At 42.6% G+C, this 20,071-nt stretch overlaps 2 protein-coding genes across 3 annotated transcripts in view; one reads left to right on the top strand and one right to left on the bottom strand.

Annotated features, from left to right (window-relative positions):
• Positions 1-8,911, bottom strand: part of LIN52 (lin-52 DREAM MuvB core complex component) — a 41,689-nt gene extending 32,778 nt beyond the window's left edge. Inside the window, exons 1-6 of one of the 2 annotated variants that reach the window (XM_082283482.1) lie at positions 8,873-8,911; positions 8,716-8,790; positions 8,499-8,536; positions 7,962-8,028; positions 6,867-6,950; positions 4,897-5,021 (exon numbers count right to left, since the gene is read on the bottom strand). In XM_082283482.1, coding sequence (XP_082139608.1) covers positions 4,972-5,021; positions 6,867-6,950; positions 7,962-8,028; positions 8,499-8,536; positions 8,716-8,790; positions 8,873-8,891 — 333 coding nt within the window. In that variant the 5' untranslated portion in view covers positions 8,892-8,911 and the 3' untranslated portion in view covers positions 4,897-4,971. Of the gene's footprint in view, positions 1-4,896; positions 5,022-6,866; positions 6,951-7,961; positions 8,029-8,498; positions 8,537-8,715; positions 8,791-8,872 lie in introns of those variants that run through there. The other variant, XM_082283481.1, reaches the window with a different exon arrangement.
• A 248-nt stretch (positions 8,912-9,159) lies between these two features.
• ALDH6A1 (aldehyde dehydrogenase 6 family member A1) lies at positions 9,160-19,675 on the top strand. The gene is made up of 12 exons (XM_082283751.1): positions 9,160-9,272; positions 9,456-9,512; positions 11,597-11,671; positions 13,047-13,208; positions 13,791-13,869; positions 14,422-14,724; positions 15,437-15,558; positions 15,803-15,992; positions 16,696-16,877; positions 17,289-17,468; positions 17,660-17,758; positions 18,162-19,675. Exons 1-12 carry the CDS (start codon positions 9,213-9,215, stop codon positions 18,264-18,266), a joined length of 1,614 nt encoding a protein of 537 aa, XP_082139877.1. The 5' UTR covers positions 9,160-9,212; the 3' UTR covers positions 18,267-19,675.
• The last annotated feature ends 396 nt before the right edge of the window (positions 19,676-20,071 follow it).

Genomic DNA, 20,071 nt, shown 5'->3' with positions numbered 1-20,071 from the left:
TCCAACATATTCAGAACAATGTAGGCAATCCAAAACATATCTTCTTCCATCGTGTTTCAGATTAATACAGGCACACAAGTACTAGAAGCACAAGACTTCTGGAGCTGCCAGCTTTTAACAAAGAAAAAGTGAGCATCCTCCTCACTCTTTTGTCAACAGTCAAGATGGTAAGAACACTGCTGTATCTTTCTAATAACTGGCACCGAGACTGCTGTGGGATGTAGATCCGAATCACATGCTACTCTTCCACTTTATTTCCTTCTTGTCTCTCCAAAAGGCAGTTCTCCAGCTTCACCACACTTTAGATAGTCTTATTTCTCCAAGGGAACAGGGAAAGAGTTCATGTTAAAGAAAGAGTCTGCTCTTCTACACAGTTCCAAAACCTCATTTTGACTAGTAAGAAACTATAACAGTCCAATTCACTTTTCCACACAACTCTCCAGACTACAGAGAGTGGACATACAGCTTTTACTAAAATGGACCAACAAGAGATTTCAGAAGATGTCATGAGACATATTAAAGTACCCTTTACTTACACATCTGTTCATATGTTGGTTTCCTACAAATGTAAAAACCTGAAACATTTTGTTGCAAACAACTGTACATCCACACCAGAAAGAGCACCAGGCAACTGTAATGCAGAAGTGAGGCCATGTTCACAAATGTAAAGTAAGGCTTCTGAGCTTAAAAAGCCTTTGTGTTGCCAGGACTAAAGAAAAAGTGGTTATGATCAGAGGATATTTTTATCTGATCAATTACATCATTGATAGAAGCCTGTTGGGGTATAAAGGCCAGGTGTTTTGCATGGAGCCTAAAAAGACTGCATGTTCATGTTACATGGAAACACTCCTAGGAAAGACAATCCATTCCACAAAAGGAAAAAGAAGTTTCAGTAAAATGATATTATCTTCCTTCCTTTCCTCATTTTAATTCTAATTCAGCAACTTTGTATACACAAAGTTCAAGTGAGCAACTGTCACGCCCGGTCTTGTAGTTTAATAGATAAATTCAGTCCACCAAGGATGGAGCCCAATTTAAGCATATCCTACCTATGATCAGCATCTAAATGAGGTAAAAAAAATAAACACCACCCAAAACTCAATCGCAAGAGTAGCGTGCAAGGATCACTGGCAGAACTAAGGGTGTATGTTCAAGATATGCTACAGTTAAATCCTGATGAACTGCTCTGCCCCTCCAAACTTCCAAAAAAAGCTGAACTTGCAAGCAAGAGATCACAACAGACAGCATTTATCTGAAATGAGAAATGAAAAACTGAAGACTACCAATCTAAGGAAAAGTAGTGATCTGTACATAGCTTGGAGTTCAGAAGGACTCCTTTATGATTTTCCAGAAATCTCAGAGGCTGCTGAGGACTACAATTCACAACCAAGGACAGTTTAACTTGGGAGCAAGGTAGCTGTTCCTCATTCATGTGCCCATCCATCTCTTGCTGTCTCTGGAAGAGTCCGTCCATTACAAGGACCCCTCAGTGACTTCTGGTAGTGGTTGCTTAACTACCAGGCAGTTTAGCCTATTACTAAAATAAATAAACAAAAATATCCATTGTCAAATGAAAGGTCTTTCCAACCCACCACCCTGACTCACATGCCAATAGCAAACACTTACAGAAGAGTGTAATAGCTATACCTGCAGAGTAATCTCTCTCTCTGCTTTCTGCATCCCCAAGGTATCCAAGCCACTGGGGACTTCTCAGCAGTCAGACACCCTTGAAGGATTTATCTTCCAATAATTTATCTCATTATTGAAATAGTGAGAAATTCCATGCCCACAAGCTCCAGTGGTGGTGTGTTCTGACTTTAATGCACAACACAAGCATCTCTTCATGTCTCTTTCATTCTCTCTGGCTCCGGCACTATAAGAAACAGTGAAGAGTCATTCCCCATTCACACTTCCTCTGCATTAATGTTTTACAGATCTTTTTCACATACTACATCAGCTGTTTCTCTCCAGACCAAAAAACCCTAGCCATTTACTTATTCTTCACAGTAAAGAAAACCATCACTCACTGACTAAACCTGGGCTGGCTTTTCCTCTATCAGTCTGGTGCTACAAGATGACCAACCTTTTGCTGTTCACCTGCAATCTCCCAGGTCATCCAGGTCTAATCTGTGGGCCCTTGATTAAACAGCTCTTCCACTGCACCCTTGGTATTTAATTTGCTTCAACATATTTGGAAAATAAATCAGCGTTACAAAGAAAATAGGAGCAAAGTTGCTAGAACCTAGTGAAAGCCAGAATGCACAAAACCATGGGAAACTAAAAATAAGGAGACTTGGTTGAGCATGTTTGGGAACTGTCTCATTGCTCCTGAAAGAGTATGAGGATTTGACATTGGATAATACAGTCATTCCTAATTTTACAGCAAGAAATCACAAACTAGCTTTAACTCCAAATAAAAATTTAATCAAACACAAGAGATTAGACTAGCAAAAATTACTGACAGGGAAATTATAAATTATATTAATATCTGTTTGGTCAGTTATCTCACATTTTCTAATATTTAAAGCACACACAACACCAAGGCACCATTACCTTCACAAAGATATTGGGGCTTAAAAATAACAGACTTTGCAGGAAGTCTTGCACTGACAGTATCACTGAAGCTGTACTGTGATACCTTAGTAGCCAGATAACCTCTCTGGCATCAGTGAGATTTCATAAACATGGCTGTGATACCAGCTATCAGTATTTACATTTCAGGACTTCTGAACAAGTATAGCAGGTGTTATCTAAAAAAATATCAGAGATTTGCAGGGAAACAATAGCAGGGCCTTCAAAGTCCCTGGACAACCACATTCCTTCAGTGACTTAGTGCTTTTCCCATTTTCCCACCCTACATATCGGTTACTTTTATACACAAGGGGTTTTTTTGGAAGTTTGGAAAAAACTAAACTTTTAGTTTTTTATAAGAAAAACATCTTTTTCTGTATATGTACTTCTCAGATTCATCTCTCTGTATGCATATATCCCAAAGGATGACAGGGTATATCTTTAAATGCGTGGACTTCTCAGAGCTCCCAGTTCATGAAACCAAGACTTCAACATTCTTCTAAAGTCAGCTTTGACTCAGAGGCTCCAAAAGATGCAATGGGTCATACAGTGCAAAAACAGAGCTTGCAGTTTTTTACATTAAATTCACATCTAGATGTAAATTTATGTTTAGATGCTTTCAACATCTAAATTTGCAGTTATTTACATTAAGTGTTTTGAAACTTGCTGCTTTGTGGGCCACAAACACTGAGTCAGGGTCTGTGACTGAGTTCTCAAAAAAGAACTATTTCCCTCTTTCTTGCCACATTCACTGGGGTCTGCTCACTCTGCAGTGCTCACTACTCCACTCCAAGCAAAGCTTGCAAGTGGAAAAATTAAGGGACACAGAGGGGAGGAAGAAAGCTCATAACAAGGCTTTTATACTTTTTCCCCCCCAAACTCAGAAATGAGACTCACTGAGTGGCTGCAGCTCACATTCAGAAGAGCTACTATGCCTCCCAAAGTCACCCTAGCTGCATGAACAACTAGAAGTCACTGTATTCATTGAGCCCAACTCCTCCTCCCTTAAAACACCCACGTTAACGGGAAGAGTAAAATTGACACAAAGCAGGACTTTCAAAACTAAAAATGGTTTCAATTATGCTAACCAATAAAATAACTCATTAACAGAAGGAAAATAGAAGCTCTAACGCGACAAGGTTGGACTTCATGATCTTGGAGGTCTTTTCCAGCCCAAATGTTTCTGTGATTCTAAGAACCAAAGCAAAAAGAGGAAAGCAACTACAAGCAAAAGGATGAGGTAGAATTTTACAGAGCTTAAAAAGCAGGCAAGGAAACACAAGATGAAACCTGAGAAGAAGTGCTGAAAAATAATTTATTTTTAAAAGACTTTATTGAAACAAGGTCCTGATCCTGGAAGTTTCTAGAGAACTCCAGAATCACCTTTTAGCGAAGAATAAATACACAAAAGAGACCAAAGGATAGTCTATCCTTTAAGAGGAAAGCAAAAACTAAAAAAACCCAAAAAAACCCCAAACAAACAAAAAAAACCACATTAAAAAAAATTCATGCTACAAAAATCCTGTTTCATTCAAGGAAAGTCATCCTTTGATGTGAATTCTGTGCCAAGGAGGGGAAGAATATTCTTCAAGGAATATTCTGAGCAAGAATCCACCTACTAGCATGCCAGGAAGAACAAGCTGGAAAGAAAAGCTAAATTATAAGTTGACAAACTAAATTGATTCAGAGAAGCATGGGCAGTCAACAAACTAGCCAGGGTTACAGAAAGTAAAGGTAACCCTATGGGAAAAAGAGGGGAGGAAGTTAGTTGTAGAGAAAGGAAATCTGTGAAAAGCGCACAACCAAAAGAGGAACTGAGAAATCCATGGCCAGAAAGTTAGGGACAGCTGGAATTGTAGATAATAAAAATGTGGAATTCAGGTAACAGTATTCAGCTGTTCCTAAATGAAAGCCATCCAGATGTCCCAGGAAGATGGACAAAACATTCAATACACCTCTTCCAAACTTGTCAAGAAAGCTCACTTACACAGACAAAATACTAAGAGAGTTCATACGAATTCAAGAAACAAGGCATATAATCCAGCACTTATTAATTTATCAAACTACATCATGTCAAATCAATTATTCAGATTTCAATGCTATTGTTGCAATAGTACCTCAATAAATAAACTTTTCAAAAAGTACCCAGTCCCACAGCACTTTGCCTAATGAATTCTAATGCAAAATTGACGTAAAGTATGTTGTGAACAGGGTATAGCAATAACACATCTCACAACATGATTGCAGTGTCACTCAATAGATATATTTTTCATGGAGTGCTGCAGGAATCACCCTGGTCCTGCACAGCATTTTATTAATAACTTGGATGAAAAGAAAAGTCTTTGAAAATATAAAGGATTTGAGGTGGGATCTAGAAGAGTTGTAAGGAAAAGTAAGTTGCTAATACAATGAAGCAGAATTGTCTCTCATACTCAGCACCGATGAAACACCTGAAAATACATAATAAATATCTATATCTATCTAATACATAATAAATATCTATATCTATCCAATTTTTATCTCTAAATAAAAAAAGACAGTGCACATTCTGAAGAGAAAATACCTCACAAAAAACAATCTTGGCAAGAACAGCTTCAAACTATGACTGAAATGTCAAGAGTTTTATAAAACGAAAAGCAGCAAGACTTCAGTGGGAAGCCTCATGCTGCCATCTAGAGGAGACTGGTCAGCAGCGGGTTTCGTCCTGCTTTTGACAGCCAGTTTCAATTAACCAGCCAAGTCAAGAGGGGACTACTAAACTTCAATATACAAAGATATAACCAAATCCAATACCTCCGAGACAAATCCACAGTTCCCTTAACTTTAACCAACAGATCTTTTGGATTTTTTTTCTTGTTCTCTCACTTATCCAAGTCCATAAGAGAAAATAACCTAAAAACAGTATTGGGAAAAAAAGTGCTGAGCAGCTTCTGTTCAAATTCTGTGACTAATTTTTGGTAAAAATGTTCCAAAGATAAATGTATATTATGACACAAAAAGTATTCAATTGATTACAGTGTAAAGAAAAACTGTCTTCAGTGACAAGAAGTTACAAGTATGGAAACCTTTCATAAAGCTTGAAAATTCAAGACTTAAATTATAACTGTTGAGCCTCACATATTTCAGTTTTCCCTCACTTTGTCTTCTTTACATATGCACTTGTTCTCAGTAAAAATAAATGGAAACAGATGCAACAATTATTGCATGTACAATAAGGAAACAAACACCTCCCTAGCTTTACTGCAACTCAGGCTCTGCTTAAAGTCCATTTAGCAGAACAACACGATCTGACATCAGAGCTGACAACTTGACTAAGAAAGCCAATCATCAGCCAATCTTTGCATTTGACTCAGTTTTACACTGTTATACTTTAACTTCTACTCCACCAAATGCTTTACACAGTCTTAAGAGATGTTAGCACTGAAAGTAAAGTAAACTTGGTATGTTAAAACAAGCGTAATGATTTGTTATTAAGAATGCATTAGGCTATCCTAAGTTTGCAGTCAGAAAGACTCTAAAGCTTTATTACTGTGTTATCCACTGAAAGGAAGGTTGAAAGACTTAAAATTTTTGGTGCTTTGTGTAGCCCAAGAGTAATTGCAACCAAGGTCTCTGTTCAAGCAAAACTAAACAGAAAAAAAATAACTGTGTTGGTATGTATGGGTAGCATTAAAAACAACTCCACAATACTTTTGAAATCCTCAAAGCTGGATCAACCTGTTAACAAGAGAGTCCTAAACGAGACAATGAAAGGAACTCTTTCTTCAAAAAACCACGGTAAGAGTTGGCTGTTTGCAATTGGGATGAAGGTCAACTTTATGACTCAATGACATCACCTCCCGCCACAACTGACTGTAGAAAAAGTAACAGCTACAGAAGCAGAAAACAGTATGAACACAAAGTGACAGGAGAATCCTATACACAAGTGCAAGTTTCACTGTGGCAGCAGTGCATGAAATTTGAGAGAAGTACTGCCACAAGTATTCTGAGAAACAGGTTTAGTATCTGAGTGGGAAATTAAGCAAAGTAACCTGATTTATGTAAGACAACGTTAAACTCAGGAACAGAAGCCTGTTGCCACTGTGCAACACCAGACTGGCATACATGCTTCCCCCACACAGGTAGGCTGTTAAGTTGGAGATGTAAGCTCGTTTTCTCATCTTGGTGCAGGAGGTCACCAACTGTCAAACACTTGCCAAATCTGCCAACACACTTTTCCAGCTACAAATGCACAAGCACATGCTTTAGTGGAAAGATTTGCAGTGTAGTTAGTCACATCTGTGTACAGCACTTACATTCATCCAGTCCCAGCTGATAAGCCAGGTTCTGCAGGCCACGAACTTTTTCCATCAGGTTAGCTGTAGTGAGGCTCCCCAGCTCTTAAAAAGAGAGAAGAAGGTGAATTTTAACACTGTCTGTAGTCCTCCAGTGACAGTTCACCTGTTTAGTACTTCACAGAGGACTTTCAAGCCATACTTCTGTCAGGATCTATTTCAGTGAACAGCGTATGTTCAAATTCAAGCTGACTCCACTCCTAATTTTAACAAAAGGAGAAAGACAGCCATGACTCCAGTTCATGCTTTAATCTGCCATCATTGCAAAGAGTAATTTGACCCATACTTTGGAAGTTCTTGTAAGTTCACATTGCAACATGAACAACCTATTAAAAAGTATGCAAGGGAATGGACTTATTTTACATTAATAATCTAAGATTAAGCACATTTCTTGCAGCAAGTCAGAGTTAATCCACCTCACTTTCACTTTGTAACTGTGACATCACTGTGACACAATCACACATTACCATCTGGAATTCATGAGGCAGAGCATGCTGAAGGATGTTTACTGCAAACTAACAGCTGCAACATACAAAAAGTGGACATGCTAGCTAATCCTTCTGTAACTTGCCTATAGAGCCTCACCACTGCATTAGAGCTCCTGGATCTGTGAGGGAAGACACCCACATAGAGCATCTCTGAACAAGTCAATCAACAAGTCTAAGCTACTCACCAACTGATCAGCTGAGCTCCTCCAAAAAATTCATGCTACTTCTCAAAACACAGGAGACACTCCCTATACTAATACAGTGATAAAAATGGCTAAGTGAGGTGACTGAAATATATACAATGTTACACTGCTTGTTTTGAAAAATCAGCCTGCCACTGACACCTGGATAGGCTCTTGGCAATAACCGGTTTAATGAAAATGTCTATCATTAACAAGATAAAGAGACTTCTGAGTTGGAGATTCTGCAGATATGATGGCTAGAGATCTCAGGCCACAGGGCCACCACCAGAACATTTAAAGAACAAGTGTTTTAAGCCTCTTAAGTAAGTACTGAATTCCCATCTGCTTTGGCAACCTCAATTCATGCCCACAATACTCATACTCACCCTTCAACATATCAATATCATCATTTTCTAATTCAGCCATCCACTTGGGAGGAGAACTTGTAATGGGCTGTTATAAAAAAAAAAAAAAAAGTTCATAATCAGAAAAGCCTATTTTTAGAGTTGTATAATGAAGTACGATCTGTATTGAAATCTAGTTACACTGACAGTAAAAACATGAGTGTGCTCCATTAAGATACTTTCATGTTTAATCTTGTTTTTTCCTGGATATTTTAGAGTTAAAAACAGCATACTACCATCCACAAGCCAAAAATCAGTATGAAAAATAGGATTTTCTGAAGTTCAAAACCTTTTATTTCTTCCAAAGTATAATTCTCATTCACAGTAAACTGCATAAGGTATAAAAAAGAAACATATATATAAAAGACACATTAAAACCAAAAGGTTTATTGTAGTATATACTGGAGTTATAACTGAGATACGGTTCATAGAACGAAGATGTAAAGCCCGCAAGAGAACCCGCAGGTCTACCATGACACGGAAGGCGGAAACGCGAAAGGCAAAGCAGCGCTCACTCACGCTTTTGAAGGAGGCGGCGAACTCGGCAACCCCGGGCACTGGGAAGAGAAAGCGGAGGTTGGCGGGGGCTTCGCGCTTCTGCGGGCAGCACCGCCACCCCGCCCGGCCCCGGCGGGCCCGGCCTAGCCGGTGCAGCTGCCCCCGGTGGACCCGGCCCGAGCTCTCCCCACCCCACCCCGAGGTGTCAGACTCGGGGCCGAGGGCCCGCCGGACTTACGCTGCTCGGGCCACAGGTCCGGGGAGGCGCGGTCCAGCTTCTCGAAGCTCAGCAGCGAGGCCTCCAGGTCGGCGCCTGCAACAAAGAGGGGGTGAGGGGAGAAGGGCGGGGGAGCGGCGCGGGGGAGCGGCAGTGCCGCCCGGCCCTCCCGCCTCACCGTCCGCGGGAGCCGCCATCGCACAAGCCTCACGTGACTCCCCGCGCCTTCGCCGCCGCTGCCGAGAGCGAGCGGAAAAACAAACCCCGCCCCCGAGCCCCACGTGCCTCTCCCGCGGCCGCCGCGGGGCGGGGCCGGGCCGGGCCGGGCGGCGGCGCTCGGAGGGCGGCTGGGCTCTCTGCGCCAATCCGCGGCCCGGCACGGGGGGCGGGGGCAGAAGGGGGCGTGGCCGGAGCGGTTGCTGGCGGCGATTGGCCGCGAGCCGCGCGGGGGCGGGGCCTGAGGTGGGGCGGGGCGGGGGGCGCCGTCGGGGGCCGCGGAGCAGCGACCCTCGGCCGGGATGGCGGCGGCGGCGGCGGTGCGCGGAGCGTGGGGCGGGCGGCGCCGCGTGGCGCTCAGGGTGAGGCGGCCGCCCCTGGCCCGCGGCGGCTCCCGCGGCTCGGGGGGAACAGGGGGGTCGCGGCTCACCTGGCCCCGGGACCCCGCGGGGAGGCCGGTCCCAGGCGGGGAGCGGCCGAAGGGGGGTCGGGGGGAGGTGCCGCCTGACCCGCCCTGAGGTGGTCTGTGCTTCCCCCCCATCCAGCTGCCGCGGACAGCCCCTTGGATCACGTCAGTCGCCGCGTCCTTCTCTTCCTCGGTGGTGAGTGCCCGTCCCGCGGAGCGGAGCCGGTGGGCGGGGAAGGGAGGCGCGGGAGAGCCCCGGGCGCTGCCGCCGCTGCCCGCCCGACACTTCCCTCGGGTCTGCTCTGCTAAAGCCGTTCCCGCCGGCTCGGCTGGAACCCCGGTGGGTCCGGTGGAACAAACATCGGCACTGCCCCCGTGTTCGACGGGAGGGACGGAAAATAGTTCCATGTCCGATTTGTCAGACTCCGGAGCTGAGCCCGGGCAGCTCCTGCCGCGGCTCACGGTGTGGCCGTGAGGGAGTCACCTCGCGTTACTCCTGGTGGCTCCGGACTGGCCTCATGGCATCTGTTTGCGACAGAGGGAGGATCTGGTTTCCTTCGGACAATATCGAACAGCTTTAGTTGCTGTACTGCCTTTTTTCCTCCGCTGTCCATGGCTGCACATTCTCCAAACTCCAAAGCAGGATTCCACAGAGTCTGCTTTACTACCGTCCATGTTTTCACAGCAGGTGCATTCTCTACAGAAAAAAAGGTGGCGATCTTGGGGAAAAAGTGCAGTTAATCTTAATTCAGCATTTCCTGGCTGGCTTAAAATATTTTTTGTTGCATGTGCAATTTTTGAGATACCCTTTTGAAGCAATTTGAAAAAAAACATGAACTCCATTGTGCTGAAGTCCATGCGGGTAAGAAAGCACTGGAGCTTGTAGCTCCATTGCAGATACGCGGCACTGGGGCTAATGGAGTGATTGATAGCCGTAGGAGTTTGTCATTCTTTAGGCCAGCAGCTTTTCTGACAGTCAAGGAACTCAGTCAAGGGACTCAGATTTCCTGTGCTTCCTTCCAGGTTCTAGAGGAGATTGTGTTTTTGTAGGCACAGATTTCTGCCTCGCTTCCCCAAGTGTGATTCCAGCTACATAATCATCTGCAACTTTTTAATTCTCTCCTAGTGTTGCTTTCCAAATCAGTAGGTCTTGCTTGTCCATTAACAGACTTATTTTACAGTTCTTGTCCTAGCTTTCTCATCTCCAAGCTTTCTCAGTTTGTTCCAACTAGCATTGCTGTTCATTTTTTTTCATTTTCATCCACTTTTCACTGTCATTACTTGTCTACCCAATACCATTTATATTCCTAATTCTTCCTCTGATCTCTTTCCCTTCATTACACCTTGGATAGTATCCAAGTCCTCATCTCCCTTTCATAATTCCACATCATAATTTCTTCAGTTTTCCAATATATTTGGGTTTATATCCCAGTTCTATTGATCTGTCCCATTCTGTTATTCATACAACAGATCTATTTCCCCTTTCTCCTACCTGTTCTCCCCAAGTCATTTGTCATGATTAACTGGTTCTTGATTGCTCCTAGTTCTCTCCTTACCTCCCAATGTCAATTCCTCTTTTCTAGTTTCTTAATTTATATTATACAGTCACAATCTGTTTTCCTGCATGGTACAGTTTTGTTGCCTATGTAGTGCTAATGACAGCTTCTACCTCTGCTTTCTGTTCTGTTCAATGTTTGCCTGAACCCCATATTCCAAACTTTCCTTGTCCCTCCTCTGCATCTGAGTGGGAAGGTTTTGTTTGATTGTGACTGTATGCTGCCAGCTAGGACAGTCATGGTGAACTCCACAGATGCAGGTTCCTTGCTCTTAGTTGCAAGACCAAGCAGGGGGGTGGGGAAAGTCCAATTTTCTGCTTGAACTGGAAGGATGAACCTGCTTAGTGGCTTGATGGGAAGGAGGCACATAGGACAGTGGCACAGTCTGCACTGGGTTCACAGAATTCCCACTAGGTGAATTATTAACTGTTTCTTCTGAACATTTAAGAGTGGCAGTTTTTCAGGTTTTGATTAAATAGATTGAAATAACTCTGAACACAAGCATAGGAATATATTTTTTCTACAACTGCTTTTAGAATGAGTTTTGGCTATTTTGGTGTAAAGTGAGGGGAAAATGGGGCAGAGAGCAGTTAACTAGGTCTTGCCCTGAAGACTGGATCTAGACTCTCTAATGGTTCCCATAGCAGTAAATGATGAAGGCACACTGGTATTTAGGAACATTGAGACAAAAATAACTCACTGTCCAGTGTTTTGACCTCCACAGCCAACAACCAAACTCTTCATTGATGGGAAGTTTATTGAGTCCAAAACTACTGAATGGATTGATATCCACAATCCGGTAAGTGAAATGGTCTCAGTTTATATAAATAGTGATCACTGTGCCACAAAGGTCTGTGCCTCTCTTCAGGGATGTGGCAGAAGGGAAGTGTACATATGTTGCTTGAGAAAGGTTTAGACTTGGATCTTAAGGTAGACTACAGCTTCTCAGCTTCCTTTTCCCATGAAATGTCAGTCTCAGAAAAGTTACTATCTCCTTTACCTTCCTCATATAGGAAATCTTTGATCTCCAGAAAGGAAGCTTAAACTCTGGTTACTTTTTTTTTTTTCTCAAAGAAAGGCTCTGTGATGAGTATGTCAAATTTCTGAAGGGTGTCTTTCACCCTGTATATGAAATGAACTGGGTGTGATTTGATGCCAGCTGAATGTGAAATCCTGATAGAGACTGATATTACTCTCAGAGTACAAAGGTGAAAAACCCTGACAGCTGAAGCTCCTCTCCTTTCAGAGAGCTTCTATCTGTGGTCCAAAATAATCACAGAGAAGTCAGAAGTTGGATGCTATGCAGTGCAAAATATCGTAGATTAGTAGCACTTGTACTTGTCTATGTACTCCACCAAAGACAAATGGAAATGAGGTTGCACTCAGAATTCTGACTCTCCTGACCTCCCTAGTAAGCATTTAAACAGCATTTTCTAAATCTTCTCTGTAAAGCTCTATTTTCATTTGCTTTGTGGAAATGATCAGAGCAGCAAGCCATGTTCATGAAGCTCATCTGGTCTCTTCATAGCAACCCATGTTCTTGTTTAATTTTCTTCCTCTTGTTTTGAATAGGTTTTCTCTTAGTGATATATCTTTAATTTTTGTCATGTCAAAGCAGATTTAATTTTTAAGACAACATTAGAAGGATGTTAAACTGGCAACAAGCTTGAAGTTAAAATACTGTAGAACTAAGGTTGCTTGTAAATATAATACTTTGGCCTAGGGGTATAGGTAAGCTAACATCAATGCCAATTGCACACTCATGTACTGCTTTTCCCAAAGGAATATTGCTTCATTTAATGTGCAAGAGGGACAGCCAGATGAACCAAGACGATGGAGAGGGAAAAGACCACAGCCCACAGAAACTTTTGCCTTATACTCTCTAGAAGTTTCAAGGTAGACAAGTTACTTCAGCTTGGAAATAGGTACTGCATTTGCAGTTTTCTGAGTGCCTAATTTGAGATATTTGGAGTGCAGGTTTTCAGAACTACTCCAGTTGTAGCTCAGGCCTTTTGTGTGCAATCAAGGAAGGTGTCTCCTTTGTGCTCTGCCCTCAGAAGTACAACTCCTTGTAGAACAAGAATATTAGGTGTGTGCTGTGAAAGGACTCTTGAATGGTTGGTGGGGACAGATGGGAAAAGTTGAGTTTTGATGCAATTTGTTTTTCCTTTCAGGCCACAAATGAGGTGGTTGGCCGTGTACCGAAAGCCACAGCCAGTGAGATGGAGGCAGCTGTGGCTTCTTGCAAAAAGGCTTTTTGGAACTGGTCAGAAACATCTGTTTTGAGTCGCCAGCAAATCTTTCTGCGTTATCAACAACTCATCAAAGACAATCTGGTGAGACACCATGGCTGCGTGTGATGGCTGTGGCTGATTGCATTGCAGCTGACTTTAGGAACTAAATTAAGAGACTTGGGGTTGACAGAGTTCTTGATGAGACATTGCCATGATCGAGGAGCCAACTGAGACAGTGTCGAGAGGTGCAGCAAAACACTTCCCATCAAATGGTAACAGAGAGGCAGCGCTTCTTAGGGAATATTATTCTGAATTTGTCACTTTACCAAGAGACCGCAAAAGGAACTTTCAGCCTTGATAGAACATGTGCCAGTTGATGAAAACAAGTATGTTACTATGTTTTTGGGTTTGCTTGATTGCTTTTTTGGTGTGTATGTGGTGTCATACCTGAAAGCATTAAGAGTACAAGCCAATCCTAGGATGATTTCTTCTAAAATGTCACCTGTGTGGGTTATTGGCTTCTTGTCTACAAGGAGCAAATCAGTCAATATAGGCTTTTCTGGGTTCTGTCCAGTCTATTCACTGTGATGTTCAACTCCCTGTTAATTCTGTCTTATCCTTGCACTCTATTTCATGGGTGGGCACTTTTCTAACATTCATAAACTCTGTGTTTTCCATTTTCAGAAAGAAATTTCCAAACTCATCACCTTTGAGCAAGGGAAGACCCTGGCTGATGCTGAGGGAGATGTGTTTCGAGGCCTCCGTAAGCTACTGGCTCCTCCTTTTAAAAAAGAGGGTTTGAGAACCCACAGGAAGGGATGAGGTCTCCTGAGCAACTGATTGCTCTGTACATGTTGCTCCCTTTATAGCCCCCTACTCAAAGAAAAGCATCAATTTTAACTCCAAGCTGAAGAATTTCCTTAGATAGAGTATCATTAAATCACTTCCAAGTTGTTAGAGTTGTTAGTTGTTTTTCTAGGAGTGACTACAAATTACTAAAAAGGAATAAGGACTTCTCCCCTCTGTCTGAGGTTGAGTCCCAGGAGGTACAATAATACTATACCTGTGCATTTTGTACTGGGGCTGTTGTGTCTGTGCTCTTATCACAGTGATGTATAGTGTGGTCAAGAGAGAATCCATTCATAATTTGCTCACAATGCTTGGCAGAGCAAAGGGATTTTCTGGAGCACAATGAGTTTTAAGTTGTGGGAGAAGAGGCTGGAAGAAAGAGGTGGGTCAAGGCAGCAGTGAAAAGAGAGTTTGGGGACTAATTGTTAACGGATCATCCAGCAGCGTATTGCCCTTTCTGCTGCAGAGGTGGTTGAACATGCTTGCAGTGTGACATCCCTCATCCTTGGAGAGACCATGCCCTCCATCACTAAAGACATGGACACTTACACCTACCGCCTGCCTCTGGGCGTGTGTGCTGGAATCGCACCGTTCAACTTCCCAGCCATGATTCCTCTTTGGATGTTCCCCATGGCTATGGTTTGTGGAAACACCTTCTTGATGAAACCATCTGAGCGTGTACCAGGAGCACTAATGTTCCTTGCCAAGCTGTTTCAGGATGCTGGTGCCCCCGATGGAACCCTGAATATTATCCACGGACAACATGAAGGTAATAACAACCCCTCCTGAGAGATGATGAGTGCATGTGTTGTGGTGTGTGCTCAGTGGGAGGTACCATTTGGAGAGTCTGAGACTGCTGCTGTTAGATAGGTTTGGACAGATGCTTCAGCTCTATTGATGAAGCTGAAAGGTGAGTGGGAGATTCTGTTGACAACTTGCACCAGATCTTTCAGGAGATATGGTGGACAAAATTTTGGGGCTTGGGGTCAGAGTTCCCAAGGCATGGAAGTGCTCAACTTCCATTTTAGCAACCTAAACTGCAACTGAAATAAGTAGATAAATCATCTTGGTTTCGCAAGGAAGCCTAAACAAGAATTAAGTGCCTCACTGAATGTACAATGGATGCCAGTTTTCTGGCTCCTAACTTGCTATTTTTTACAGCACACGAGTAGCTTCAGGACATGATGATACAAACAGAGAACAGTAACTTCACTTTGGCATTGCTCAGACACCCTGGGAGATACCCAAAGCATGAAGAGATGTCAGAGAGCCAGGACTATGGAGACAGGGCAGGAGTATGTGTGGTAAGAAGTGAGTGAAGAGATGCACAGACAGGCTTTCAGGGAACTCAGATGTACAGAGGCAGAACAGAGGCAAGAATTTTGATAAGAAGAAAGATACAGAGATTTAGCACTGTGGGGATGGGAACAGAAGGAAGCAGTTGTGCACCACATTTATAATGTATTATTTCCTATTCGAAGCTGTGAATTTCATTTGTGACCATCCGGATATCAGAGCAATCAGCTTTGTGGGATCTAATCAGGCTGGCGAGTACATCTATGAGAGAGGATCCCGGAATGGCAAGAGAGTCCAGGCCAACATGGTAATGTCTCTGAATGGAGCACACTTTAGCACATAGACTGCCTCTGTTGCCTGTGAATGTTAAGAGAGACCACGCCATTCAGCAGCAGAAGCTGACTTTGCTGCTGACAGTTAAGTGATAAGGCTGCTCTCTTGCCAGCCTGTTGGTAACAGTCATAGCCACTATAAGAACTCACTGCCAGAGGGCTAGAGAAGAAGCAGTCTGGGGTGGTTAATAATGGGAGACTGTGTGTGTTGTATTTCAGGGAGCCAAGAACCATGGTGTGGTGATGCCTGATGCCAATAAAGAGAACACCTTGAACCAGCTGGTTGGAGCTGCTTTTGGAGCAGCTGGCCAACGCTGCATGGCCCTGTCTACAGCAATTCTAGTGGGAGAAGCTCAGAAATGGCTGCCAGAGCTTGTGGACAGAGCCAAAAATCTACGTGTAAATGCAGGTACAGACTGTGATCATTTTTACAAGGTACTTCACTTCTGTGCAACCACAGCTTTCTAGGTCAGCTTATCTGCCATACTGTGTTGTGACCCTTGGAGCTATTGGCACCATAGGTTTAATGTGTAGGGGTTGGACCTAGCAGATTGTCTGGATTGGGAAACCCAGCCCTAGACTCAGAGGTAGGAATACGTTTTCAGCTTGCTGGTGGGACTGTGATGCAATGTTTACAGGATCAGTCTTGTTTTAACTGGAGATTTGAGGTTATATCCTGTGTTTAACTCAAATCTGCCATTTATATAGCAACTTCATTTTAAGATCCTTCCAATTTGCAGTAAGCATACAATAAAAAAAGAAAAATGGAAACAAGTACTTTGGAAAAGCTAGACTGTTATTAATTCTAGGGGAATTATCTTTTGTTTCTATTCAATAAAGTGCTGCAAAGGGGAAAAGCTTCCTTCCTGAGAAGAATCTGTTGTTGAATTTTGGCTTCCTGGTGATCTAAAATTATGCTTATGACTCCTCTTATTTGTTGATTATGAAAGCTGCAGGCTATTATTCCTGTTCATCAATGTCTCAAATCTTTGTTCTGTGTCTCAGAAACATCAGGATTTTCAGATTTTTCCTGCCAGTGCAGTTATCTCCCAGATGTCTATGAAGAGGAAGCTGTCAAGAGTTAAAAACTTGGTGTCTCTCCCTCTTCACAGGAGACCAGCCTGGAGCAGATCTTGGGCCTCTAATCAGTCCCCAAGCTAAGGAACGGGTTTGCAATCTGATTGAGAAAGGAGTAAAAGAAGGTGCCAGCCTTCTCCTGGATGGACGTAATGTCAAAGTGAAGGGTTATGAAAATGGCAATTTTGTTGGGCCAACAATCCTTGCCAAAGTCAAGGTAAGATGACCAAAACCAGTGCTTGTTAGTGTATATTGCAGGGTCAGCTGAAAAATGGTTTAGCCAAATCAGTCAGTAATCAATGAGCACCAGGTAGAAAGGCCATAAATGGCTCAGCCTTCTCTTGCACAGTATCAATGAAGTACTCATTGTAATGCAGGCAGTAAAAGCAGAAAGCACTCTGGAGATGAAAAGTGGTGCCTTCTTTAGTGGACTAGATAGAGGACAGGGCATGGGAAATGGTGAAGAGGTAAGCAGGACTGAAGGATGGCCTGTGGCAATGCAGTATGATCAATAATCCTAGGAATATCATGAGTACTAATAGCATGTGTGTTTCTTACATCCTATTTACTAGGATATTTTTGTGATATCCTTTATACAAGCTGCTTTTTCTGCTGTTTGTATTGGCAGCCAAACATGACTTGCTATAAGGAGGAAATCTTTGGGCCTGTCCTAGTGGTGCTGGAAGCAGACACTTTGGATGATGCCATTGAGATGGTGAACAATAACCCCTATGGGAATGGAACTGCAATCTTCACCACCAATGGAGCCACAGCTCGGAAGTATTCTCACTTAGTAGATGTGGGGCAGGTATGTTCCAGTTAGAATTGTTGCTTTTAGCCTTCACCATTTACAGTGGGTAACCATTCAGCTGTAATCACTGCCCTCTCAGCCAGCAGTACCCAGCCTCAGATATAAGGAAACAAAATCAGAAGCTTTTGGAGAGTGCTGTGCAATCTGCTACTTCTTGTGACTAATATGGTGGCTTTCCTTTGGTGTAGGTGGGTGTCAATGTTCCAATCCCAGTACCTCTGCCCATGTTCTCTTTCACCGGCTCTCGTGCTTCTTTCAGAGGGGACACCAATTTCTATGGCAAACAGGTAACTTTATGATTAGAGTACTCTATTGGGTTGAATTGTGATAAATCATGTTAAAAATGGCAATGGGGAGACGGTCATTAGACCTCATTAGTGAGGATGCCATTACAACCAGGAAACTGAAAACTAGACGCATGTCACAATCATAGATAGCCAAGTCCTCATTCTTTTTCCCTTCAGTATAAAAGTGCAACTCTTTTTAGGGGATTTGAGAAGAGAGCAATAACTAGCAAGCTTTCTCACAGAATCAGAATCTTTGTGGAACTGGTAAAAAGAACAGGCTGACAAGAATTGTTTCCACAGAAGAAGACTCAATCCTGTGTAGATAAAGCAGAAACTGTTTGATATATCACTAGCGTAAACCTGAGGCCAAATATCTTACCTGTGGATCTCTGCTTTCCTCCAGGGAGTGCAGTTCTATACACAGCTGAAAACTATCATTTCTCAATGGAAAGAGGAAGATGCCACCATTGCCAAGCCTGCTGTGATTATGCCAACTATGGGAAACTAAATCAGCCTTTGCAGATGCTGTTCCTGGTGCCCTTCTATGCTGCACTTTCCAGCTTTGTCCTGACTATCACCCTTTAGTTGGGAATGAATAGAAAGCTCCTTTGTCTCAAGGATCTGTTTCTGTGCAGATCAGGCAGGCTCATGTGACTCTCAGTCTGGATTTTCTGTTTCTATCAGTGTTCTTTTGGCTAGCTGAACTAATTTTTTCCCTACAACCTATCACAGGCTAAACAGCCTTATCTAACTGAAAGGGCAGCCAGTGAGATTGGCTCTACTTTGTGTTTCTTTCCAGACCCTATGAACTTGAACATTACTCTGGTTTTCACTTCAGTATCTTTAGCCTTAGTGACTCACTCCTGGCTACATCTTGTAGCAGGTTTATTTACCTCTTTATCTTGCACATTAAGATTCTGAATTCACCTTACTCAAAGATGTGTACTCATTTTGAGTGACATAACTGGGACACCTTGGGTGTCTCATAGAAGTGACTTTACATATGATGAAGACAGCAAGTTGTCAGTCTTTCACCTGTCAAGCAGTTTCCAAAACACTGGGAAATAGCTTTGTACAGGTTTTTCAGGAAGGCATATTTGATTGCTTGTCTGAGGATGAAAGAAATTTCTGTATGGTACAGTGACCTTCACTGTGCCTCTGACAGCTTGAAAACTTCTGTTCCTGTTCTGTCTGTGGCTTGTATGCTCAAGCTTGCCAGCAATTCCATTATACCTGAAAGTTGTTTGGTGCCTTTTCACTGTGCTAACAGATACAAGCCTACACGTCCTGTAACATTATGAAACTGGGGAAGCAAAAACATAACCATGCATATGTATCTTTGTGTCACAGCATCATGTAGGTCTGAATAAAATGAAGCGCAAGTAGAGGTCAGTAGGAAGAAAGAAACATTTTTTAATCACAAAGCAGCCAGGCCTTGTCTGTTGTTTTCCTTTCCTGATTGTAGCTGTATTTCTTATGTTGATTGACTGACTCCTTGTCACATTTGCTGAAACACAGTCATGTACTCTTGGGACTGCAAGTTCCTATTGCTAAGTAAGGCTTAGTATATATACCCTGGTTTTAGGAATCTGTGCATTTGGAGCTGGAGAACCTATATTTTTATTTCTGGTTCTTGAAAGATGATGCAGCCATGAAGGATCTGCAGGGATCTCACTCAAGCACTCATGGAAAATAATATTCTTCTAATGATTGTAACCATTACTTGTTCTAATTAAACAATCTGAATGTGAACACTTCGTATCCTGCCTTCTGGTAAAGATGCCTTGTACCTGACAGCTCTGTATTAGTGCAATTGCTGTGCATTCACTAATGTTTGTATCTTGTTTTTTCATCTTATACACTAGAGGGAAATTCTCACCTTGCAATTTGATTGTGAATTAAAAACATTCTAATATATTTCTGCAGACTATGACTGTTCCTTGGCAAGACCTTATATAGGTGTGATGTTGATTTTATTCCCCTCTTCACAGGGAGGGGTTACAAGAGTCTGCAACTCTTGTAACCCACGTATACATCTTCCTTTTACAGTATTTCAGGGATGTCTGTATCGATTTCCTCACACAGCATTTCAAGGAATGCCTTGTTTCTGTTTCCATGTACACATAAGTTGATCACAGAATCTCTTCAGCTTCACGTGAATGGTTTTATTACAAAATGAAAATATATCTTCACCAAGTTGTACCAACTCTTTATACACAGGGTTCTAACCACTAGTCCAAATCCTAGTGTTTTTTACAGGGTCTTGCAAGGTCCTGGCTTGGGCAAGAATAAGTTCTTTAAGAAGGAGAAAAA

This window comes from Coloeus monedula, assembly GCF_965178545.1.
Source record: "Coloeus monedula genome assembly, chromosome: 6".
NCBI lineage: Eukaryota > Metazoa > Chordata > Aves > Passeriformes > Corvidae > Coloeus > Coloeus monedula.
The sequence above is the reverse complement of the archived record's forward strand: the minus strand, read 5'-3'. Positions and strand labels throughout refer to the sequence as shown.